This window comes from Stegostoma tigrinum, chromosome 16 (assembly GCF_030684315.1).
Source record: "Stegostoma tigrinum isolate sSteTig4 chromosome 16, sSteTig4.hap1, whole genome shotgun sequence".
NCBI lineage: Eukaryota > Metazoa > Chordata > Chondrichthyes > Orectolobiformes > Stegostomatidae > Stegostoma > Stegostoma tigrinum.
Window position 1 is genome coordinate 49,848,919 of NC_081369.1, and position 26,942 is coordinate 49,875,860.

Here is a 26,942-nt window from a genome sequence, read left to right on the forward strand (position 1 = left end):
AACATTTGTTAAAGATTATTTAAGTCTGGTTCCAGTTGTAGCATGAAACCAGGGTTGTGGTCCTAAATCAAATTACACAATTATGTACAGTATTACCTTTTAATTAATTAATTATTAGAAGCTTTTTTTTATTCTTAAAATTGCATAACCATGTTTTCTTTTTGCAAGTTTACAAGTTGTTCTTTGCAGACAGAAAAGAACATGTACAGACACTAGACATAGCAGGAACTGCAGATGCTGGAGAATCTGAGGGAACAAGATACAGAGTTGTGCTCCCACTCACCGTCCTGCAAAAATGCCACCTCCTATTCCCAATTCCTTCGCCTCCACCGCCTCTGCTTTGAGAATGAAGCATTCCACTCCTGTACATCTCAGATGTCCTCGTTTTTCAAGGATCGCAACTTCCCCCCACTCAGTGGTCAAGAACGCCCTTGACTGTGTCTCCGGCATTTCCCACAACTCATCTCTCACACCCCCTCTCCACAATAACAACCAAAACAGAATCCCCATCATCCTCCCGTACCACCCTACCAACCTCCGGATCCAACGCATCATCCTCCGACACTTCTGCCAAATGCAATCCAGCCACACCACCAAAGACATTTTTCCCTCCCCACCCTTATCTACTTTCCGGAGGGGCCACTCTCTCATGACTCCCTTGTCTGCTCCACACTTCCCCCCAGCTCCACCACACCTGGCACTTTTCCCTGCAACCACAGGAAGTGCTACACCTGGCCCTACACCTCCCCACTCACCCCCATCCCAGGCCTCAAGAAGACTTTCCACATCAAGCAGATGTTCACCTGCACATCTGCCAATGTGGCATACTGCATCTGCTGTTCCCGTTATGGCCTCCTCTACATCGGGAAAACCAAGTGGAGGCTTGTGGACTGTTTTACACTCAGTTCGCACTAAACAACTGCATCGCCCAGTTGCAAACCATTTCAACACCCCCTCCCATTCCTCAGATAACATGTCCACCTGGGCTTCCTGCAGTGCCACATTGATGCCACTCGAAGGTTGCAGGAACGGCAACTCATATTCTGCTTGGGAACCCTGCAGCCCAATGGTATCAATATGGATTTTACAAGCTTCAAAATCTCTCCTTCCCCATTGCATCCCAAAACCAGCCCAGCTTGTCCCAGCCTCCCTAACCTGTCCTTCCTCTCACCGATACGCTCCTCCCACCTTAAACCCCACCCCCATCTTCTACTTCTCACATCATACCACCCTCTTGACCTGGCCATCCTCCCTGGTCTGACCCATCCCCTCCCTAACTCCCCACGAACACTCACCTTTACTGGCTCCATCCCTGCCTCTTTGACCTGTCTGTCTCCTCTCCACCTATCTCCTCCTTCATCCATCTTCTATCCACCTCCCCCTCTCTACCTATTTATTTCAGAGCTCCTTTCCCCTCCCCCATTTCTGAAGAACGGTCTAGGCCCAAAACACAGCCTCCCTGCTCCTCAGATGCTGTTTGGCCTGCTCTGTTCATCCAGCTCTACACCTTGTTATCTCTCTGTGTACAGACACTATGCCTGTTTCAACTTAACAAAACAAAATTCCCTGGTTCATTGCTTTGAGCCAATCATAGTCAATATCGCAAATTTAAAATTTAACAAGGCTTGGCAGTCAACTGTCAGTCATTACTATGTAGCACCTCACTGAGGTAGCCCTCTCAAAATGAAGCTCTGCAGTGCCTACAGTCATTTTCAAAGTTAAAAGTTTTATCAACGTACGTAAAGTCCCCAGTTTACCTGTCAGTTTAACCCAGGTTAACTGAAAACATGAACTAGGCAACTGTACCTAATGTACAATATAGAACATATAACACAGAACAGTATAGCACATTACAGGCCCTTCGGCCCACGATGTTGTGCTGACCTATTATCCTACTAAGATCAAACTACCCTGCATACCCTACATTTTACTACCCTCTATGTGCCCATCCAAGAGTTGCTTAAAAGTCTGTAAAGTATCTGACTCCACTACCACCGCCGGCAGTGCATTCCACATGCCCACCAGTCTCTGTATAAAGAACCTACCTCTGACATATCCCTTAGACCCTCCTCCAATTAACTTAAAATTATGTCCCCTTGCAATAGTCATTTCCACCCTGGGAAAATGTCTCCAACTATCCACTCTGTCAATGCCTCTCATCATCTTGCACACCTCTATCAAGTCACCTCTCATCCTTCTTCACTCCAACCTTCTAGCTCCCTCAACCTTTCCTCATATGTCCTGCCCTCCAGTCCAGGGAGCATCCTACTAAATCTCCTCTGCACCCTCTCTAAAGCTTCCACATTTTTCCTATAATGAGGTGACCAGAACTGAACACTGTTTTCCAAGTGTGGTCTAACCAGAGTTTTATAGAGCTCCAGCATAAGCTCGCAGCTCCCAAATTCAATTCCCCTGCCAATGAAAGCCTACACATCATACGCCTTCTTAACAATACTATCAAATTGGGTAGCAACTTTGAGAGATCTATGGACATGAGCCGTAAGATCTTTCTGTTCCTCCACACTGCTGAGAATCCTGCTATTAACCCTGCATTCTGCATTCAAATCCAACCTTCCAAAATAAATCACTTCACACTTTGCTGGGTTGAATTCCATCTACCACTTCTTTGACCAGCTCTACACCCTGCCAATGTCCCATTAGTACCTTCAACAGCCCTCCACGCCGTCCACAACTCCACTAATGTTCGTGTCATTGGCAAAGTCAGTAACCCACCCTTCCACTCCCTCATCCGAGTCATTTCTAAAGATCACAAAGAGCAGAGGCCCCTGCAGAACACCACTGGTCATCGAGTTCGAGGCTGAATGCATTCCATCTACTACCACCCTCTGTCTTCTGTTGGACAGCCACTTTTGTATCTAATAACACCCACTATTTTTACAAATAGATTCTAACCACAGGTAAATAACTATGAACTATCAACAGGAGCTCTACTCTTTAAAACCATAACACCCTTCTAAAACCTGTCTACACAACTATATAGGCAGCTATATAGTGCTAAGATAGAGAGAGAATATTGAAAATTGGTTCAACGACCCCAATCCCCAGGGTTTGCTTCCATGATCCTTTTGCTTGCCAGGATTTTCTGTTCTTCACCTTCTTTCTCCAGGCTCTGCATAAAGCACAGGCAATTGATTGTGAACTGAAAGCCTCATAGTTACTCGTTAAAAGCAACAGTGCACAGCAATTAGGGGGAGAAAACACTTGGCTTTCATCAGATGTCGGGTATTTTTACTGTCCATGCATTGTTCATGCCTACAAGTTGTTCACCTAGGAAGCAATCAGTGAGTTGCTGTCAGGTTAATCACCTTTGACATCCATAGCAATTCCACAGACCAATCTGCACCCTGTTGCCAGCCAAATCTCTCTTTGTATACAGTCACTGGTGCCAATCAATCTACAAACAGCTTAAATAAAGCAGTATTATAAACACAACTTGCAATGAGTTTCTGTGACTTGCTTTTGAAAAATGTAGCAATTTGCTACTCAATCCTTGCTTGTAAAATAATCCAGTTCGTAATTCATTGCCGGTTCAAAAATAAAGGAAAATTTAAAAAGTATATGTTGTTTACAATTAACTAGTAAATTCTCTGTGACAACGCCTCTGCCAATCATAATCCACTTGTCTATGAACTCCCCTCTGATGCAGTATAAATGTTGTTTTCCCTTTACGTTAGTATTTCTTGTGAATTGTCTTGCAGAGTACAAGATGAGAAGCTTTAACAAAATGCATATTTTTTTCAACAGTACTCACGTTCTATACTGCCAGATGACTATGCTGGAAATGTTCTTTCTAACACACTTAAGCAAAAAAATGTCGTACAAATGTTTATAAATTTAGAATTATTTGACTTTCTGTAAGTGCACTCTAATGGGTGACATGGAGGCTCAGTGGGTTAATACTGCTACCTCACAGCACCAGAGATCTGGGTTCGATTCCAGCCTTGGGTGACTGTCTGTGTGGAGTTCGCACATTCTCCCCATGTTTGCGTGAGTTTCCTCCGGGTGCTCCGGTTTCCTCCCACAGTCCAAAGATGTGCAGGCTATGTAGATTGGCTAAATTGTCCATAGTGTTCAGGGATGTGTAGATTAGGTGGGTTGAGGGATGGGTCTGGCTGGGGTGCTCTGAGGGGCATTGTGGCCTTGTTGGGCTAAAGGGCCACACTGTAGGGATTCTATGATTAATGTACAAAACCTATGAACAGTAAAAGACACAGAGGTCCTTCACCTCGCCATGTAACTTCCCAGAGAGGCAAAACCCTAGATTTTTGAAAAGAAGGGCTAATGATGCCCCAAGAAAAGATTCATGGAATGTTTAGAGTGGTAGTGATTTCACATGATGTCACATAAATTACAAGTTATAAAATGAATGATGTTCCTAATAATGTTAATATTTATCCATAGGTATCAGAAATTGGGCACATATGCATCGCTATGTTTTGCTTTTAGCACACTTTGAGGTAATTATGTTAACTTTCCAAAGGATCATGATGCACCTAGTTTGATATGTCCGTACTTGTATTCCAATATAACTATTCGGGAACATTTAGATTTTCATAGCTAATTTCACTAGCACATTTTATTTTCATTACAAGTCCTTATGCTTCTCTAATATGGCGTGTACTGTAGATAATTAATTGTATTGTGTGATACAAAAATGTGTTCCACATGGATTAACACTGTGATAGCAATGTTTAAGTGAGGTCCAAACGCTATCTCAAATTTCTTTACAAGTAGTAGATATTTGATACTCTAAGCTAATTTTAAATATATACGATTCATTACTAAAGATCCCAAGTATGTCAAGTTATCTTCAGATCTCGCAGTTGCTGTACCATGATTAGGTCAGAAGGCAGAAATGAAGCTACCTTTATGAAAATCTTACTGGAAAAGCATATTACCGTACTTTCAAAATAAAGACTTAGTTTTATATTCTGTACAATTTATTCTTTCAAATTTGATTAGCTCGATTTGACATTTCTAAATATGCAAGAGCTAGTCAGAGGCTGGGAATGCCGCAGCAAGTAACTCACCTCCTGACTCCCCAGACCTTCTCCATAAAGTACAATTCAGGAGCGTGATGGAACAATCACCATTTGCCTGAATGGGCGCAGCTCCAACAATATGTAAGAAGCTTGACTTCACCCAGGGCACAGTAGCCTGCTTGATTGGGATCCTGTTTATCAGGTTCACCCTGCATTGTGGCACAGGGTCATCAGTGTGTAGCATTTACCGGATGCACTGTAACAACTCATCATAGGTCTTAAGACATCTTCCAAATCTGTGAGCTGTCTCTTCTCCAGAAGGACAAAGGCAGCAGCTACACAAAACTTGAAAGTTCCTTTTCAAGCTATTGATATCCATTCACTGTCGGTCAGTCAAAATTTTGTAGGTCCCATCCTAATAGCACTGTGGTTGACTATACATACCATTAATGGCACTAGATCAAGAAGGCAGCCCACAAGGAGCTTTTCAAGGCCATTAGGGATGGACAATAAATGATGGCTTAGCCAACAACGTCCACATCCAGTGGAAAAAAAAGTCATAGAGTCCCCACAGTGCAGGTGGAGGCCATTTTGCTCATCAACCCTCCAAAAAACATCCCTCCCAGACCCCACACCCCCAGCCCTGCATTTACAATTAATTTTCTGAGCTTGCACATTGTAGGACAATTGGTATGCCCAAACCACCTAACCCGTACAGCTTTGAACTGTGGGTGGAAACCCACACAGACACAGGGAGAATGTGCAAATTCCACACAGTCACCTGAGGCTGAAATTGAGCCTGCGTCCCTGGTTCTGTGAGGTAACAGTGCTACCCACGGTGCTACTGTGCTACCAAGTGACCAAAAAAACAACCTTTTCATTGTGTCTCTCTGATTAGAACCATAGTTCCATTTGTGCCTTGCTGAATGAAATGGATCAGTAATGGTATTAACCACACAGCTTCAATGCTTCGATTGAAAGATTTACCACATGGTCTCACGAAGAAAGTATCCTCCTTTTAAGCCTTGGCGAGGGCTTGTTAATTTTCAGCTTGTACCCAGTGAACAGTCCTAGCTGGATAAAACAAAATAAAGAATTGCGAATGCTGGAAGCTTGAAATAAGAACAGAAACTGCTGGAGAAACTCTGCAGGTCTGGCAGCATCTATGGAGAGAAGGCAGAGTTAACATTTCAGGTCCCCTGACCCTTTTTCAGAACAGGGTTGAGTTTCTCAAGCAATTTCTCTTTTACACCTAGTTAAGTGATCTGCTTGCATCGACAATAAATGTTTCTCTCACTTGGTTACATTTTCATCAAAGGAAAAAATTTAATCCATACCAATCACACCCTACAATTTATTTCTCCAAAGCATTTTTGTTGATTTCTGTATCAGTTTTCAATTTGGAGATTGCTACTTAGTATAATTTTATTGGATGAGTAATCGGAGATCCGAGTGAATTCTGCAGTAAGTAGACTTCAAACGGTGGCATCTTGTGGGATTTAAATCGAGTTAATAAACAAATCTGTAATTGGAAGCTAGATTCAATAATTGCGACCATGAAGCTAGTTGTAAGAACATCAGGACATTAGAAATAGTAGCAGGAGTAGGCCATCTGGCTCATCAAGCCTGCTCTGCCATTCAGCAAGATTGTGGCTGATCTTTTTGTGTGGACTCATCTCCACCCACCCGCCCGCTTGCCTTAACCCTTAATTCCTTTTACTGTTCAAAAATCTATCTATCTTTACCATTAAAACTCACCTGGTTCACTAATGACCTTTTGAGAAGGAAATCTGCCATCTTTACCTGGTCTGGACTGATGTAACTCCAGATCCACTGCAATGTAGTTGAATTTAACTGCCCTCTGACATGGTCTTATAAGCCTGTAAGTGAAAGACTGTCAACAGTGCTGGCCTTGTTGATAGTGCCTAGACCCCCTTACTGTAAATAAAAACGAAAATAATCGCCTATGCATTCATGGAGTGAGTTGAATCTAGCGTTAAATGTTTACATTGTTGCGATTGTTTTATGTTGCTTAGAAAATAGGCTTATAGATATCATCTGTTATTTCTTGTAGAATGGGTTATCGGTGAATTTAATCATTCTCTCCATTTCTGCAACCACAACAAAGTAAGTAATGCATGTTGCTATGTTCTGATGAGGTTTGTAATGCATTCAGAATTTTATCTGGAGGTAAACGAATTTATGCATTTGACTGAAAGTAGATTGCTAATGTAGCCAATCCACCCATTTACACGGTTGTCCAAAGGGTCTGTTCCTATGCTGCACTGTTCCATGTTCTAATCTGCATAAAAAACTCTTTTGTCTTTCTGTTATCATTGTGATTCATGGCACTTGAAACTACCTACAGGATTTTTGTGGCCATTTGCAAGATAACTGAAAAGAACATGATATTCTTTTTAGCTCAGAGAACTGGGATTTGTGCAAATAGGAAAACAGTGTGTCTCATCAATCAGTAAATTGAAAGGTCCTCACTGAGCCACACCAAGTTTCAAATATGTGTTTTAATTGAATGTGAAATTGTTAAAAAGGCAAAATAAAGAGAAGTGAAGGAGTTGGAACTAAAGTTGGAGATAGACAAAGTTAAAAAATGTTAGTTATTATTTTTTGATTTTAACAAAATCCCTAACACAATTCTGAAGGAATGAGACTCTCCATTTATTAAAGTAAATTTTCAGGAGCTGAGATTGTTTTGGCTGTGAGGTATATTGGTCCATTAAAAATTTACTTGTGTCAAAATACACTAGGCCTGACATTTTCCAATATGTATCATGAGTCACTAATTAATGTCTGTGTCCCCAACGGACTAAAGTGATCTGTGCAGATGAAGAGAGTTATCCTCTTGTTAATTCGTCAAGTGTGCAAATCATTCCCTGTTCTCATTAGCAAGTCATTTGCTGCAGCCCAGGAAATTAATGTAGCCCAATGCTATCGTTGCAAAGGAGCATATAAGTGGTTTGGCTTCCAGGCTTGCAGTGTACAGGCTCTCCAGAGTGTGGACATGCCCTAATTGTCATCAATTAAAGCCTCACTTCTGGGAAAGTAGCCCCACTGCCTTGTGGATAATTCAGAAGAGTTCAAAGCAAAGGGAGTAAACAAGGCAGAAACTGGGGGTGGTGTTCAAAGCCAGGCTGAAGTCCAAATGCATCATCCTTCTGACAGCTCCTGCAATCAAGCAGTAGCCAAAAGTTGTGCTTTGAATTGCTTTGACCTTGAACGGGGAGGTCAAGTAGTATCTTCGACATTTTGCCCAGGCTTGCGCCTTGGAGAGGACACTCCAGTCTTTTTGGAAAGCGTTAACATAACATAGTGACCAGGGTAACAGAGAGTTGATTTTCATAATGCATTATCCTTTGAGACTGAAGGCTGGAACTATCTTTAGTATGTGTAATTTCAGATCCTTCATGTATTTCAAAGGTAAATCATCTGTCAAGCGGCATTTTGTAACAGCAGTAAACAAGATTTATATCGCAGATGAACCCTGCTTCAGTGGGGGTAACACTGTGGTTAGCACTTCTGCCTCACAGCACCAGGGACCCAGGTTCAATTCCAACCTCAGGTGAATCCCTGTAACTGTGTGAGCTTCTACCTGTGTGAGTCTGAAGATGTGCAAGCTGGGTGAATTGGCCATGCTAAAATTGCCCTGTAGTGTCTAGTGTTGTGCAGGCTGGGTGGGTAGCTATGGTAAATGTGGGGATAGGATGGAGTCTGGGTAGGAGACTATCCAGAGGGTCAATGCAGACTTGTTGAGCTGAACAGCCTCTATTTGCATTATCTGATTCAAGTTATGAAATTCCTTTGCCTGTTCCTTTAAGAACATAACAATCAGTATAATAAAAAGACTTCCATTTGTATAATGCCTTCAATGTCAAATATCATTAAAAGGAACTTAAATTTGTTCAATTTTTAAAATATTCATAATATTCTCTCAGTATGAGTATAGGTTATGTGATGTTTCCAAACGGAAAAAAGGTTGGGATTGACTGGTCAGATGCCTCTTTAGCTGATATTGCTGATGATGGGAACATTGCTGACCTGTACAGCATCAGTTTTACAGCAGGTGAGTTGATGGAACATATCAACCACTAAATTCAGGTAGGCTTCTATATATCTATGTGTTGGCCAGATCAACATCAACCACTTGCAAACCCAAAGAACATTGTCTTGTGTTTGATTGGAAAAGAGTTGCAGACCAGTTCCAAGTGTACTAACAACAATGCTAACAACTAATTTAAAATTATCATTTTTGTTCATTATCTGGTGCTTTGTTACACTTCCTGGAAGTGATATGTTTCATGGTTTGGTGGCTCAGTGGTTAGCACTGCTGCCTCACAACACCAGGGACCCAGGTTCAATTCCAGCCTTGGGCGACTGTGTGGAATTTGCATATTCTCCCTGTGCCTGTGGGTTTTCTCCCACAGCCCAAAGATGCGCAGGTTAGGTGGATTGGCCCTGCTAAATTGCTGCAGTGTTTAGGGATGTTTGGGTCAGACATGGGGAAATGGGTTTGGATGGGATGCTTTTTGGAGGGTCGGTTTGGACTTGTTGGGCCAAATGGCCTGTTTCCACACTGTAGAGATTCTGTGATCTGCGAGAGCATATTCTTTGTAAATGAAAGAAATAAGTTCAAGCCATGCACCTTTTCTAATTTTCCATGGACGTACAGAACCAAAGGTTCCCTAGTGGTCTCTCTTTTGTACTGCCTTGAGCAATCAGATTTGAATTGCCAACCAATCAGCATCCTGTTCTTTCGTAGGAGTACTATGTTCATTTCTGGCCTCCCTGCAGTTGGAAGGATATTGTGAAATGTGAAAGGGTTCAGAAAAGATTTACAAAGGGATTGGAGGGTTTGAACTGTGGGGAGACGCTGAATAGCCTGGGGCTATTTTCCTGGAGCACCGGAGGCTGAGGGATGATGAGGGAGGCTGAGAGAGGTTTATAAAATCATGGGGCGTATAGATCGGGTGGATAGCCAAAATATTTTTCCCAGGGGAGGGGAGTCAGAAATGGAGGACATAGGTTTAAGGTGAGAGGGGAAAGATTTAAAAGGGACCTAAGGGGCAACTTTTTTCACGCAGAGAAGGAAGTACATGTATGGAATGAGCTGCAAGAGGAAGTGGTTGAGGCTGGTACAATTACAGCATTTAAAAGACATCTGCATGGGTATATGAATGGGCAGGGTTTAGAGGGATATCGGCCAAATGCTGGCAAATAGGACTAGATTAATTTTGGATATCTGGCTGGCATGGATGAGTTCCCTGCTGTACATCTCTATTACTCCATAAGTTGTTGTTATTGATTTGCCGCTTGTCATTCTTGTGTTTCTTCTGATGAACAATAAAGATAAAAAGCTTTTGCAACTTCTCTCCTTTTTCAACAATATACACATTTTGAGTGATGTTTTTTGTTACAATACGTATAAATGTATTTTGGGTATCATCCATTTTATCCATTGCATACTTTTCATTTTGCTGCTATAGGAGGTCAATTGTTTCACCTGCAAGTGTCAATCGATAAGGATGCTTCTCCTGTGATGTATGGGGGACTAACCTGGGAAAGTAGAATCCATGAGTGCGTGACAAATTACCGTCTGAATTTAACTGTTCGTGGCTGGGGCATAACGGAACTTCATTACAGGTAGGTTTTTTTTGGTGAAAAGCTAATCAATACAGTTACCAAAATATTTTCCTTTAATGTTAAAAAAATGGATTTCCTTCCCCTTTGTTTAGAAATGAGAGTGGTCGGCAGGCTCCAGACTTTATACCACATGAAAAGTTCCAGGAACCTGTGGTGCCAGCATGCTCCAAGCTGGTGTTAGCACTCTCTGATAAGACATGCCAATGTACTGCAGTGGTAGGCAGTAAAGGAGCTCAGTTGGCACAACTATTGGAAATGCAAAACCGGCTTAGGAACCAGGTGGGTTGAAAGAAAGTAAACATGCCATTGTGTGTCTCGGATATTGTTTGAACATTTTGTCAGTGTGTGTAAATGCAATAGCTGTTTGATCAAGGTTAAAATATTAGCAAATGAGCTTCACTCTCTCCCACCTTCCCAGCCAAATGAGGTTTCCAGAGAAACCTGTTTTTATGAACTTTTAAAGGTGGCCCAAAATTGTGGAAGATTTATTGCTGAACTGCCATTTTGAATGATTCATTTACAAGCAGGGTTTGAATGCTGTCTAGCAGAAATTGTCAGGGTGACACTCACTTTAAATTCACCAATTAAATAGCTATAATATTTTCAAGGTTTGCAAAAGAACACTTAATACTGAACATATGTTTATTAGACAGTGAGGACTAACAGAGGTACTGTCAGGGTCACTCACTTGGCCAAATGGCTAGGTCTGACTGTGCAAATCAGAAACTCATTGACAAACTGACTGTGGTTTTCTATCCATTACTATAAGTAAGTGGAAACTCCCAAGATTCAATAATGCTCATTAATGCTGGCTCACCACAGCGGCCTCTCTCTTGACATCAGAAAATTGGTTGTCAAGTGCTTTGTTTAAAAAATAGCTGGCTACTCATATTGAGAATACATCAGGTATAGTTTTCTTGACGTCATTCCCATGTGTGCTGTGCACTCTACATCTGGAGAATGAATAGAGATTGGCACAGTTCATGTCATTTACCGATCTTCAACATCTTTCAGAGCTTAACCAAATCTGTTCATTTTGAATTAAGTTGGCCTTCAGAAGTGAAATTGTAATGTTCAAGTACATTGCTAATATTTCTTTTAAGTTAGTATATACCTGCTGCACATGGTTCTTTATATCCTTAATGTTAATTTGACTTGTTCCCATGCTACTTTTCCTTCTTATGAGTGACAGCAGAAGGCCAGATGAGCAAATAAGGATTTTCAAACATTTATCAGGATACTATGAACATGCTTCAGAATGGAGGGACTTGATCTGGCATAAATTAAAGCTGATGAATTACTGAGTTACTTTAAAAGGCTAATTAGAATTTTGAATGGGCTACTCCTCCACACACGTCTGATGCTTTGCTCCTGTTGACAGCATACATTAGTCTTGCAGGTCGATTTCAAAAGAAAATGTTCATGAGAACACTAGAAAGACCAATATTTGTGACCATTCATTATTGCCGTTAAGAAGGTGATGGTGGGCTGCCAACTTGAATCACTTCAGCCCTGTTGGCATAGGTATACACACAATCCTGTTAGTTGTGGCATTCCAACACTTTGACCAATTGACACATGATGACGCCTTTTCAAGTCTGCAAGGTGTGCGAATTGCAGTGTTTAGTGGCTCACTTGAGACTCAAAATGTCAGAAGAACTCCTTATCGAAAGGATGCCCACATAAAACGATGCCAATTACCAACGATGGGCCTCTCCTACTTCTCAGTAGTGAGTCCTAGGTTTGGCATGCATTTCTTTCACAACATTCAGTGAGCAGATTTTACTGTGGAGAGCATTCCCCAGTCTTAACCTGACCCTTGCTGCAGTATGAGAGAGAGATAAGAGGAAATGTCATTGTGCTCATCCTCACCTGCCTCTCCACCTTCAGAGATAATGGGAACTGCAGATGGTGGAGAATCCGAGATAACAAAGTGTGGAGCTGGATGAACACAGCAGGCCAAGCAGTGTCTTAGGAGCACACAAGCTGACGTTTCGGGCCTAGGCTCCACCTTCACTGTGTTTCAGGAGATAAAGTCAGAAATCACCTGACAAAGGAGCAGTGTTGTGAAAGCTTGTGTTTTCATATAAATCTGTTGGGCTATAACTTCATGTTATGTGACTTCTGACTTTGTCCAACACCAGCACCTTTACATTATTTCAGGTGATAGGTAGATCTGCCTCCTAATCTGAAATAGTTGGTCTGTTTATATTCTTAGCTTTTTTTTGATTTTCTATCTATGGAACTAAAAAAAATCAAATGAGTATCTTCTACACAGCAATACCATAGTTCTTTAGAAAACATAAAGCTTTGTTGGGATAATCTTGATGCAATGGCACTTGACATATAAACTCAGCAACATAGTGTATAGTATGTAACCTATTATATTAAGCAATGGCCGGTCTATTATAGATGCTACAGAGCAGATGCCTGTTATGTGTATGCAAACAATATGCATGAGTACAACTTTTGCCATATTATTCTCATAAAAACAGTAAAGAAAAAGTAGTGCCCCAACTTTAAAAAAGTATCTTTGTATAATTGTGCCTATGCTACATAGTGAATCAAAATGCTTTTGACCATGTACAGTATCGTGCCTTCATAATTTTGCTTGAAGAATTTTTGTCACCTTTAGCTGTTAGGCAGGCTAAAATTAAAAAAATGCCCTGATATTGGATCAAGCTTTCCTTTACAGTCTTATTGCAAGTTAAGGAGAAGGACTTAACCATCTATTGCATCTTATTGTGACTCCTATCATATAAAAATGTTACCATGGGAGGCTCTGTACTGTCTGCTCTAATGTTAAGAGATTTGGTGTCTGCAGAGCACACTTTCACTAACGTGTCATGCTTCCAGTGGCCCAAATTAAGATGGAATTTGAGTGATATGCACCCTCAGGACCCTTGTTCTGATACAGTGATAATATGTGGAGCATATCTGTTAAAGGTGTAATAACTGTAAAATCATGACATAACACAAAAACAATGTATTCCTGATGAGATAATCCATTCTTATGATCTGAATTGGGGATAGATATTGACCAGTACACCCTAGTTAACTTTCAAGCCTTCTTCCAAAATAGTGCCATGAGATCTTTTACCCGAGAGAGCAGATTGTACCTTTTTTTTAACTCATCCACCAAAAAAAGGGCACCTTTGACAGACCAGCTGTCTCAGCATTGCACCGCACTGTACTGTAGCATCAGATTAGAATTTGACGCTCCAGTCTCCGGAGTAGGGCTTGAACTTGCAACTTTGTGATCAGAGGCCAGATTTCAGCCACTGGGGTAATAACTCTTGTAGATTAACAAACTTAATCTAAATGGCAATAATTTGAAAGAATATGGCCTAGTTATTAAACCAGTCCATCAGTCATGAACAATCTGTCAAGATATGAAAATAATAATGTAATTAACATGTATGCAAAGCTAAAAACTTGTCCTAGTGAAACCTGTTTGTTCTCAATGCTGACTTTTATAGAGTCAAGTCGTCTTGAACTTGTCAGCCGAATTTCCAGGAAATGTAATATATAAAGGGGTGGCTCAGTGGTTAGCACTGCAGCCTCACAGCACCAGGGACCCAGGTTCGATTCCAGCCTCGGGCAACTGCCTGTGTGGAGTTTGCACGTTCTCCTCCTGTCTGCATGGGTTTCCTCCGGGTGCTCCGGATTCCTCCCACAGTCCAGAGATGTGCAGGCTAGGTGGATTGGCCATGCTAAATTGCCCATAGTGTTCATGGTGCTTAGTTGCAATAGGATCAATTGGATAATTGAGTTAAAGTGATAAATAATATTAGCTCATTCTTAATAAGTTAATATCCTGTTTTTTATTTGTCTATCAGTTTTTTGTACCTGTTGGACTATGTGTCACAATTGCAGCACTGGAACTTCAGATGAAAAAGAACAGCTGTCTTCAGCAAACAGTAACGGAGCTGAACTACATGGCCTGGTATTGTCATTCTGTTACTTGAAGCAATATAATCTGATTGGAAAAATCCAATTTCAGGTTCAACATTAAATTGATACAATTTCAATTTCAGTTTTGAATTGACCGCACACTGATTTGCAACATGTCAGAATTCTGTCAGCTGTGATCACTTCCTCATTTTTAATGACGCTGTTTCTACATTTTAGCAATGGAAATAAAGTTGAAAATCTTCGTGAACTGTGTGAAAGGTAAACTCACTTAAAATACTTTGACAGAATTTACCTTGTACCAGCTCATTTCCTATGATATTGTATTTGTGTTTAGCAGATTTTATAAGAACAAGGCTGTTATGAGTAAACTGAGTCTGATTTATCAGGATTGGGAACAGTACAGAGATGTGACAGCATTGGAAAGGAGACCAATGCTGTCAATTGTGCCTTGAGAGTCTCCAGTTCAAATGTTTGTAGGTTATAAAGACTGGGGGAGACTGTGAAAGTGTAATGATTGGTATTTCAGAATAAAGGAGCTGTTTAACTAGAAGCTAATGTAGCTGAATGAATACATACACCTGGGTGAGCGGGACTTTGTGAGGATAAGGAAACAGGGAGTACAGCTTTGGTTGACCTGTACGTTAATGAGGGTGGAAGATGCAATGCCAACTTAAAACACGAGACTAGTTAAGTTTAAAACTGACAAAGAGACACATGTGACTGTTCAAGCAAGTCCGGGCTTATATAAAAGTTTTGTGATGGAGAGGATATGGAGATGGAAAATTTGCTCGGGGTCAACAGGATTGGTTGTCCACAATCTGATACAACTTGCAATTTTATCCATGATGCAACCTGCAGATTTGTCCACAGCCTCATACAACCTGCAGATTTACCCGCAATCTGATACAACCTGCAGTTGATCAGATGAACAGTTTCACATTTCCACCGTAAATTCCCAAGCCCACAGTTATAGAACAATGACCAGTGTAAACTTTTCAGGCTGCAATTTTAGCAAACTTAAAGCAATCAGTCTTGCCTCAGTGATGACTATGTGTCAAGTTGACGTAGACAGTTACCATTAGAAGTGAAGACAAAAGAAGTAAAAAATTTAATTCAGCTTGGAGCTGGTGACCTTTCTGTGTGCCATCTGCTCTAGTCCTTGCACCTCCCAGTCGTGAACCATTTCAACTCCCCCTCCCATTCCTTAGACGACGTGTCCATCCTGGGCCTCCTGCAGTGCCATAATGATGCCACCCGTAGGTTGCAGGAACAGCAACTCATATTCCGCTTGGGAACCCTGCAGTCCAATGGTATCAATGTGGATTTCACCAGCTTCAAAATCTCCCCTCTCCCCACTGCATCCCAAAACCAGCCCAGCTCGTCCCCGTCTGCCTAACCTGTTCTTCCGGTCATCTATCCCCTCCTCCCACCTCAAGCCACACCTCCATTTCCTAGCTACTAACCTCATCCCGCCCCCTTGACCTGTCCATCCCCCCTGAACTGACCTAACCCCTCCCTACCTCCCCACCCATACTCTCCACTCCACCTATCTTCTCCTCTGTCCATCTTCAGTCTGCCTCCCCCTCTCTCCCTATTTATTTCAGAACCCTCTCCCTATCCCCCTTTTCTGATGAAGGGTCTAGTCCCGAAACATCAGCTTTTGTGCTCCTGAGATGCTGCTTGGCGTGCTGTGTGCATCCAGCTCCACACTTTGTTATCTTGGATTCTGCGGCATCTGCAGTTCCCATTATGTCTGCTCCAGTCCTTAGTCCTTCTTACTGGCAGTTTTCAAAGGTACTATTGAAGTACTTGTGAGTTCCTATAAGACCAGTTGTAGGTGGTTCACATGTAGTCATGGTGCACTGGTGATGAAGGAAGTGAATTCCAAAGAAGTCGATAGGATACCAGTCAAGAGGTCTGCTCAATCCTGATTAGTGTTGAGCTACTTAAGCCTTGTTGGAGAAATGCTTATCTAAGTGAATGGAATATTTTCCATCACACTCCTGACTTGTGGTATGCAAATAATGGAAACATTTAGTGAGTCAGGGCATCAAGAATTTCTCACCTCTGGGCTGCTTTTCTCATCATGTATTTGTTTTTGCTCTAGTTAAGTTTCTGAATATCAATGTCATTTCAGGTATTGAATATAGGGAGTTCAGTAATGTTAATACTGGTGATTACTGAGAGAAGGTTGTTAAACATGCTCTTCTTTGGAATGGTCAGTATATGGAACTTATGCAGTATGAATATTCCCACCACTTCTCAGCCCAAACTTGTATGTCGTTCAAAATATCCACTTGGCACTTCGAGCTAAATATGATTGCAAATGCTTCAGCCTTGTCTTTTACTCCTCTATAGTTGAGGCTGTAGATACTTGTGGAGCCTTCTCCTCCTGTTACTTGTTTGTCAAAGACTATTTGTGACAGCATGCAACAGGACTGCAAAGCTCTGATCTGAACCATTCATTGTGGGATTTCTTTGTTCCATCTATTGCATGTTTCACTGTATAGTGAATCTGTAGCCCTGAATGGTTGACTGAACAGCTGGCTTGCACTGTAGAGTGATAGCAACAATATGAGTTCCATTCCTGCCACTGGCTGAGAACACCATGAAAGTCTTTGCATCACAATTTCAGCTGGGGTGTGGTTGCCCTCAGGTTAACCTCACTGTCAGTTTTCTTCACCAGTGAGAGAACAATTCTCTGGGATGATGGTGACTCTACCTATTATTTATAGCAACGTCACTAGATTGACACCTCATATTTAGGTATACCTGGTACATGTTATCTTGTACTTCCATTGAACCAGGGTTGACTATCTGGCTTGCTGCAAATACAGACCGTCAGCACGTCAGGACATGAAGTTACGGATTGTGTAGAATACAATTCTGCCCCAAATGACAGTCCATAGTGCCTCATGGATGCCCAGTTTTGACTTATTTGTAATTTGTCCCATTTTGAGTGGTGATATCGTCATACAACATGATGGACGGTATTTTCAGGACTTAGCTCCCTTAAAAGTGTAATGTTGCATCTGTGACAAGTCAATCAATGAGGGTACGCAACCAGAATCAAATACAAATTGGAAAACAAATTTACAAAGTTTTAGAGAGGAAATTAATTAATATTGAGGCTTATTTGTAAACAAAAAGAAAATCTTACACTTTTCCTTTTTCTCGCTTGAACAAAATACTTTAAATTAGGTTAGGGATTTAGCAAATAAACCTGCCTTGTAATTTTTCCTCAGATGTGTTGAATTGTTCAGGAGAACCAAACTGTCTCCAGAGATAGAATGTGCCATTCGTGAACAGCTAATGGAGCTGAGGCTGCTGGGAGCAGAGAAGCGCTTCGCTGTCAGGTCCAGTGCAGTTTGGGAAGACACAGAGGACACAACTGCTGCGGGGCAACTTGACACAGAGCTGGGAGTGAAGGACTTTGAACAGGTATAAGAATGAGAAGATGACCAGCAAATACATAGCTCAGTAATAGCAAGAGTGGAAAAAGAACTAAGAAATAAAGTTTTGTAGTTAATCTATGATTCAGAGTTGGCTCATTTGAATTGATGGGAATAAAAATTGCAACAGTGTTAATTTGGCAGTTAACTGGGTGAAGCTGCAACACAGGACTTGCAAGCCAACCAGCAGAAGCAGCATATGATAAAACTACGTGATCTCACTGATAGATCGGATCTAGCTCTGCATCCTTGTTCCGTCCAGTCATGAATGGTGGTAGGCAGTTAAACGACTCACTGCAGGAGGAAGCTGCACTATTGTTTTTGTATTCAAAGTGGGGTGGCCCTGCACATTGGAGCAATAGATGAGCCTAAAGCTTTTGCAATTTTCAGTCAAAAATGTCAAATTGATTACCCATCTTAGCTTCCTCCTGAATGCCCAAGCGCCACAGATGCCAGTCTTCAACCAATTCAGTTCCCTCCATGTGATATCAGAAACAGCTAAAAGTATGGCTTACAGCAAAGGCAAGAAGCCCTGACAACATTCTGGCAATAATACTGAAGGCATGTGCTCCAGAGCTAAATGACCCTTAGCCAAGCCATTCCAGTATGGCTGTGACAGTGGCATCTCCCCATTAGTGTGAAAATTTACCGAGATATGTCTGCCCCACTACCAAAAAGATATTTCCTGTCCCCACCCCTATCTACTTTCCATAGGGTTTGTTCGCTCCATGACTCCCTCATTAGCTCCACACTCACCACCAATCTTCACAACTCACCCGGCACCTTTCCCTGCAACCACAGGAAGTGCTACACCTGCCGCCACGCCTCCCTTCTCACCTCCATCCAAGGCACAGAACCATCATTCCATATCCAGCAGAGATTCACCTGTACAACTTCTAACCTGGCTTATTGCATCCATTGGTCCCTATGTAGTTTCCTGTATACTGGGGATTCCAAGCGCAGACTCGAGGACTGATTTGTGGAGCACCTATATTTCATACGCTGCAATCAATACCACCTTCCAGCTGCCAGCCATTTCAACTCCCGCTCCCATTCCATTGGCGACATGTCCATTCTGGACCACCTCCTCTGTAAAAATGAGGCCACATGTAAACTGGAGGAGCACCTTATATTCCACATCAAGAGTTTACAGCCCAATGACCTGAACATAGAATTCACCAGCTTCAAAATCTCCCCACTCCCTGGCCCCATCCTATGTCCCGCCCTCCCTCTCATCCCCACCTCCTTGACTTGATACACCCTATCCATCTTGCCTCTCACCTATCCACTTCACACTAGGTGTACAAGGTAATGAGAGGCATGGATAAAGTCGATAGCCAGAGACTTTTTCCCGGGGCAGGATTGACTGCCACGAGGGGTCATAGTTTTAAGGTGTTAGCAGGAAGGTATAGAGGAGATGTCAGAGGGAGGTTCTTCACCCAGAGAGTTGTGAGCGCATGAAATAGTTTACCAGTGTTAGTCATGAAAGCAGAGTCATTAGTGACATTTAAGCGACCGCTGGACATGCACATGGACAGCAGTGAATTGGGGGCAGTGTAGGTTAGGTTATTTTATTTTTGGATTAGGATTATTCCACGGCACAACATCGTGGGCCGACGGGTCTGTACTGTGCTGTAGTTTTCTATGTTCTATGTTCACCCTTCCCACTGCTCAATCTCATCAAAGCCCTACATGCATCCACCTGTCACCATGCCACCTACCTTACCCCAGGCCCACCCCCTTTCCTGTATTTATTTCTGAGCTCCCTTTCCCCTCCCCAGGCCTGAATCATGACTTTCCTGCTTCTCTGATATTGCCTGACCTGCTGTGCTCATGCAGATCCACATTTTATCAACTCTAGCTTGCAGCATCTTCAGTCCTTACTGTCTCACAAATCATTGATTGCTGCATTTTGATCATTGGCTGAGTGATGGAAGGTATTGCTGGCAGTGCTGTTGAGAAGGGCTTAGCCAACAATAACCTATTCACTGATGCTCAGTCCTACTAGGGCCATGCATCCTGTGATCTCATTACAACTTTTGTCCAAATATTGTCAAAAAATAGAACCCCAGGGGCGAGATCACAGTAAGCCCTACACATCAAGACAGTTTTATGTTGAGAAAGCCATCAAAGTGGCCTAGAATAACTGGAGTTAATGGAAACCAGGGAAATACTTTCCATTGGTTCGAGTCATACTGAACACAAGGTATAGCAGTTGTGAACAAAAACAAAGTTGCTGGAAAAGCTCAGCAGGTCTGGCAGAATCTGTGGAGGAGAAAACAGAGTTAACGTTCTGGGTCCAGTAACCCTTCCTCAGAACTGAACTTAACTCTCTTTTCTCCTTTTCAGATCCTGCCAGACCTGCTGAGCTTTTCCAGCAACTTTGTTTTTGTTCCTGATTTACAGCATCCGCAGTTCTTTTGGTTTTTATTTTGTATGGCAGTTATGGTTGTTGGAGTTCGGTTGTCTCAGTTGTCGAACATGTGGGCGGCACAGTGGCTCAGTGGTTAGCACTGCAGCCTCACAGCTCCAGGGGCCTGGGTTCAATTCCAGCCTCGGGTGACTGTATGTGTGGAGTTTGCATATTCTCCCTGTGTCTGCATGGGTTTCTTCCGGGTGCTCCGGTTTCCTCCCACAGTCCAAAGATGTGCAGGCTAGGTGGATTGGCCATGCTAAATTGTCCATAGTGTTCAAGGGTGTGTGGATTATAGATGAATAGGTCCGGGTGGGATGCTTTAAGGGGTGGTGTGGACTTGTTGGGCCTAATGGCCTGTTTCCACACTGTAGGGAATCGAACCTAATCTAATCTAATCTAATGTGTTCCTTACGATAGTATCCTCGGCCCAAACATCTTCAGCTGCTTCTTCAATGGCTTTCTATCTCTGTTATGTTCAGGATGTGGACGTGCTAAGGTGGACAAAGTCAGGAGTCACACGATACCAGGTCATAGTCCAACAGGTTTATTTGAAATCACAGGCTTTCGGAGGATAGCCCCTTACTTCACCTGACAAAGGGGCTATTCTCCGAAAGCTTGTGATTTCAAATGAATCTGTTGGACTGTAACCTGGTGTTGTGTGACCTCTGACTTCTTACATTCAGAAGTGGGGATTGCACAATGCTCAGCACCATTTGTAATTCCTTGGTTGCTGAAGCATGTCTGTGTGTGACAAAATAATGCTCAGGCTCGGGCTGAGAAGTCGCAAATAATACTTGTCCCACAGAATGCCAGGCAATGACCAATCTCTCACAAGACAGAATTTTAGTTACCTCCCCTTAACATTCAATGGCAATAGCATCCCTGAATCCCATACCATCAGCACTTTTAAAATTGCCATTCACCAGAACTCAGCAAGCCTTTCACATACTGTGTGTAACTCTAGCAACTCTTAAGACAGTTTGATACCAGCCAGGACAAAGCAGATCACTTAATTTTTACCCTGTCAATCACTTTAACCATTCATTCCCTTCATCACTGGTGCACAGCAGCAGTGGTGTGTTTTATCCAGAAGATGATTTACAGAAACTCGTCGATGCTCTTTTAATGGCACCTTCCAAACCAGTGACCATTGCCACTGGAAGGACAAGGGCAGATGGATGGGAATACCACGACCTGCAAATTCTCTTTCAAGCCACACACCATCCTGACTTTGAAATATCATCACTATTCCTTCACTGTTGCTGGTTTAAAGTCTTAGAACTCCTTTCCTAACAGTACCTTGGATTTACCCACTGAAATAACTCCACAGAGGCTGGTATCCTGTCACCCAGTCATCTTTTATTTACAAGTGCATAGTACGTGACACTGTTCCACCTTCCCCAGAGCCAGCACTCAGAGTGAACAGAACCTCTGACACTTCTGTTTACACCTGTCAGCCAGGCTCCCTTATTGGACCAGATTAACAGCTCCAATCAGGGACTTCATCTTCTGTCAGGTTCATCTGTCTGATCTCACGACAATCATTACAGCTGTACTCTTGCAACTTGACTTTCCACCTACTTTTATGTCATCTGCAAATTTGGCTGCAGTACATTCAATCCTGTCCTCCAAGTCAGTAATATATCTTGTAAACAGTTGCGGTCACTGGTCACAGGTCACCAACCTGATAAAGAACCTCTTATACCCCTCGACTGTTGCTAAGTACAGGATTGCACAGGAAGAATGACTTGGGCTGTGTTTCACTCCAGATGTGATCTGTCCTTCCTGATCATGTGAACTTTTCTGATCTTATTATGCCAGTATAACAGCGATTGTACGTCAAGGTAATCTATTGTGTTTTTGTGAAGTAACTTTTTGGAAGTATAAAGTACTTTTAAAGGATTTTAGTACAGTTCCCACCTGGTCTTTCCTTCCTTAATTATGGTCTACATCATGTATCCTTGATTCTTGACTGACATTTTTCGCTTCTACAATACGTAAAATATGGCCTAGCTTGTAACATTACATTGCTATAAAATTGTTACAACACTCATACCTTTGTACCAATTATTAAATGATTTTTGTGATTTTTATTTTCAATTTCCCAGGTCTGTGACGCTGTTCTGAAATGCTGGGCTTCCCTCTACTCATTCCAAGCTGTTCAGTATCGTCAGCAAAGGGGACAGCCAGTGGCATTGGGCATGGGCGTGGTGATCCAGCAGATGGTACCAGCCCAGGCAGCAGGTGAGGTTTCCCATTTCCATCAAGTGGAAAAAAAAGTGCTTATTTACACAAGGTCTAAATGTATTAAATGTGCCTCACTGTATGTAATGCTAAACAGCTAGCTATTTAGCCTGAATGAAGTAAGATAACGAGGTAGGTTTGAGTACCCCTTTTCTGCCAAGTGGTGACATCTCACTGCAAGTATATGTCAGCCACTTCCAAGTGAACCTAAAGCACATGTATATTATTCATTTTCAGAATGCAGGAACATAATGTTAAATATTTTCGCAATCATTTCTATATTTGTTCATGTAAGCATGAAATACTTCCCCGGCACTGTTTTTGCTGTTTGAACAATGATTCTCAACCTAATACAGTTTTTAAAAATATATTGGAAATAATATTGTGTACCGCATTTGTACAATAATTACTCATCAATATTTGGTTTGTTGCCACTCAGTTTGAATTCTGCCAGAACCACTCAGCTCCTGACCTCATTATAGCCTTGGATCAAGTGAGGACAAAATAGTTGAATTCCAGACAGGAGCTGAGAGTGACTGCCTATGGCATCAGAGCAGCATTTGACTGAGTGTGGCGTCAGGGAGCCTGAGCAAAGTTAGAATCAATGGGAATGGAGGGAGGGGCGTAGAATTGCCACTGGTTGGAGTCATACCTGACATCAAAGAAAAGGTGGTTGTTGGAAACCAATCATCTCAGATGCATGATATTTTTCCAGGATGTCTTTATGATGGTGTCATTGACCCAACTATCTTCAGCTGCTTCATCAATGATCCCCCCTCCACCATCAGATCATAAGTGGGGGATGTTTATTAATGATTGCACAATGTTCAGTACCATCCACAACTCCTCAGATACCGAAGCAGTCCATGTCCAAATGCAACGATCACCTGGACAATATCCATGCTCGGATGATTAGTGGCGAGTAACATTCATGCCATACAAGTACCAGGTAATGACCATCCCGAACAATTGAGTCATCTCCTGTAGATAGTTCACCGTCATCATTGCCGAATCCTTGACTATCATATTCTGGGGCTGACCATTGCCCAGAGACTCAACTGAACCAGTCCTATGAATGCTGTGACTACGTGAGCAGGTCAGAGGCTAAGAATCCTGAGATGTGTAACACACCACTAAACTGCTCAACATGATCCACCATCCAGTATCAATGATGCAAATAAATGCATGGAAGGACAGAGATTCTCAGGTCTTGGTCCATTAGCGCATCATTCACTAATTGAAAAGCTTTTATGTATTCACAATTAACAGTAATGCTCATTTTGCTGTTACTCTAGGAAAAACAAAGGAGAAACTTTCTCACTGTTTTCAATGATACAAACAAAAAGTTTGGTGAAAATCATGCCCTATTGATTATTTATGCATTCAATGTAGACATGAGCAAATGTTTTTGTAGACTTGAGCAAATGTTTTATCTAGAGCAAGGATGGGAATTTTTGCACATTGGAAGCCCACATTTTATTTAACCGAGATCCTATTGGACCAAATGTTGAGAATTTAACATGGACAACGACAAGCATGTTGATGTATACAATGGCATTTTTCCATATTTCAATGGGATCCTTCGTAGCATCAAATAGAGACTTCAGAATGTCATCTTCTGAGAGCTCAATCAATTCCATCTAGAAGTCATTAGATGCTTTGGAGATATCAACCTGGTGTGGTTGAAAAGCTAGTTTCAGTTTGAGATCATGTTTCTCAAAATCTGCAAAACTTTCATTGTATTCTTCACACAGATAGTCTAGAATAGCCATGTATTCTTTCATATTGCATTTCTTTAATGATTGCATGTATCCTGTTCATTAATTGCCTTAGCCAATTCAGGAAAGTGTTCAGCTAAAAGTTCCCATCGAAAAAGGAAAGTTTTGAAAAAGGTCAGCTTTTTCTGAAATGCCTGGATTTTTAGCCACATATCATGTATAGATTTAGTTTTAAAGAAGTTCAAATCATTTTGCTTTGACATTATATCACATAAAAATGTGACATTTCTGCAGAAATCCTCTTTTGACAGTTCACCAAGTTCAGTCAGTTCCTCGAAAATGTCCTGTGATTTGTTTTCACAAAGCTGAAAGCTTTACAAGTATTTGTCCTTGTGACAGCCAGTGCACTTTAGAATGATACGGCAGATCTACACTGATTGTTCCATCATCAAGCTGAAGCATGTCACGAAATTGATGATGCTCAAATGCATTTGCTTGAATGTAGTTTACAATACCTATAAACTTAATGCGTCACTTAAAACAGTAGATTTGGCATTGAGATTCTGTTGATGCAAAAAGCAAAAAAGGAAATCAAAGTATCTGAATCTGGCAACAAATATTTCATGTTTTCCTCTCATGGAAGGTGCACAGTCTGCACATCACCACTTACTAAATTGCACAAATTCAGTTTTGTTTCACGGCAACTTTTTTGAAGACAGTGAAGATGTCAATTCCACGTTCCTTGCTGTAAGGGTACCCAAAACCATAAGTCCTTTTGGCAATGAAAACCCGCAGTTATAACATGAATAAAAAATAACCACTTATGCTCAGTCAATAATGTCTGTGGATTCATCCAAGGCAATCGAATAACTGATGTCTTCGCTTTGGCATACTGTACGAAGTTGTTATGTTACATTGAGGGCTAATTCAGGTTGCTGATCAGTTGTGGTCCTTCTTGAAAGAGGTAGTTGTTTGTACTTATTAACCTTATCTGAATCTAAACATTCTACAACTTCAACAATGCACCCTTTTATGATTTCCATATCGCCAAATGGCTTACCTATTCTTCCAAGTATATATGTTACTTTTTGAGTTGCTTCAGTGATGTCAGTCCCTTGTCCTGACATTGTTTTAAATACTTGCTGCTGCTGCTGCTGCTAATGCTTTTGGTCTTTCATTTTATTAAGTGCAGACTTTCAGGGTTCTCCTTCCAGTTTAGCATATTTGCATAATGCTAACGTGCATTGTATTTCTTCACAGTTGCAATTATGGTGGCGCAGAGCAAACACATCATTTTTTCTTTCACAGGAACTATGTAATACTGCAATTCCCATTCTTCATTGAATACTTTCTTCTCTTCCTTTAATGTTCTTTCCTTAGTTTTTGACATAACTCAGGTACCAGTAAAATTTTTTTTTAAAATGGTACACAGATTCAAAAACGCGGATTTAGTACTTGTGGACAAATAAGCAAAAGGCTATAACTGATATCCCAAAAGGTCGCATGTGGCCTTAAGGCCTCAGGTTCCCCGCTCCTGATCTAAAGGATATATATTTGTGTGCTTCATTCTTCTTGGAATGCAGAGATGTAAAACTTTAAAACTAAAGAGAGAAGAATCTTAAAAACAAGACTGAAGCTTAACATGTGCAATATTTATTTCTAATATTATTTCCATAACAATATTGCAGGTGTATTGTTTACATGCGATCCTGTCACAGGACACTCGGGCAGGATGATTATCAATGCAAATTATGGACTCGGAGAGGTGAGTTTTGATAGCTTTGCTCCTGAAATGTGAACATATTAACTGTCGTGTCTTCTAATAGATTTTGTACAGAAGTACTTCGGCATAACTATAAAGAAGCTCAAACTTATACATTTATTTACGGGCAGTTTTACACAAACATACATGTACACATCATGTATAAGCTTAGACATATGCACAGACAAAAAAAAACCTATCTTTATCTTGCTTACAAATCAGATGTAAAAAAAACGCAGAAATGTAATACTTGGAAGTGAACATACTGTTCATAGTGGTCACCATTTTTAAGTGTGCATGATGACAGGGCCCAATATGTCTCATTTCACCAGTTTTACTGCTTTTTTTCTCTCTTAAATCAAGTTTATTTTTTCAAAATTCCTTTTGTATGTTATCCTTTTTACATTAATAATTTGCATGATTTCTCATCTTGATCTATTGTATTTGCTGTAGTTCTTTGTAACCAGTCCCTCACCTGCATTTCACCGATTCATTTCATTTACCAATTGCTTCATCATCCTTTTCCAAGAATCCAATTTATTAGTTTTGTTCTGTTCAGATATAGCCTTAAAGAGCTCTCATTATTTTCAAATGACATTCAGTTTCCCAAAACGCACAAATCATCTTCCTGCTATTTGCCCTTTGATCTCTTCCTGGACTTTGTAATCCTTTCTCATTCACTCCTGTGTTTGGCTGTACAATCTAGACTTAACCAACCTTGGATTCCATGAAAACCACTTCACAATTATTGGAACTCCTTTCAATGAAGTTTTGGTT

At 41.4% G+C, this 26,942-nt stretch overlaps 1 protein-coding gene across 7 annotated transcripts in view; it reads left to right on the top strand.

The window, feature by feature from the left end:
- The window catches only part of LOC125459733 (putative phosphoenolpyruvate synthase), a 160,786-nt gene that overhangs the window by 53,870 nt on the left and 79,974 nt on the right, over window positions 1-26,942 (top strand). For all 7 annotated transcript variants that reach the window (XM_059651757.1, XM_059651755.1, XM_059651753.1 and 4 more), the window contains 10 exons: window positions 4,423-4,478; window positions 7,078-7,130; window positions 8,954-9,081; window positions 10,502-10,658; window positions 10,751-10,937; window positions 14,498-14,604; window positions 14,790-14,831; window positions 17,819-18,014; window positions 22,550-22,685; window positions 26,092-26,168. In XM_059651757.1, coding sequence (XP_059507740.1) covers window positions 4,423-4,478; window positions 7,078-7,130; window positions 8,954-9,081; window positions 10,502-10,658; window positions 10,751-10,937; window positions 14,498-14,604; window positions 14,790-14,831; window positions 17,819-18,014; window positions 22,550-22,685; window positions 26,092-26,168 — 1,139 coding nt within the window. The remainder of the gene's footprint in view (window positions 1-4,422; window positions 4,479-7,077; window positions 7,131-8,953; window positions 9,082-10,501; window positions 10,659-10,750; window positions 10,938-14,497; window positions 14,605-14,789; window positions 14,832-17,818; window positions 18,015-22,549; window positions 22,686-26,091; window positions 26,169-26,942) is intronic.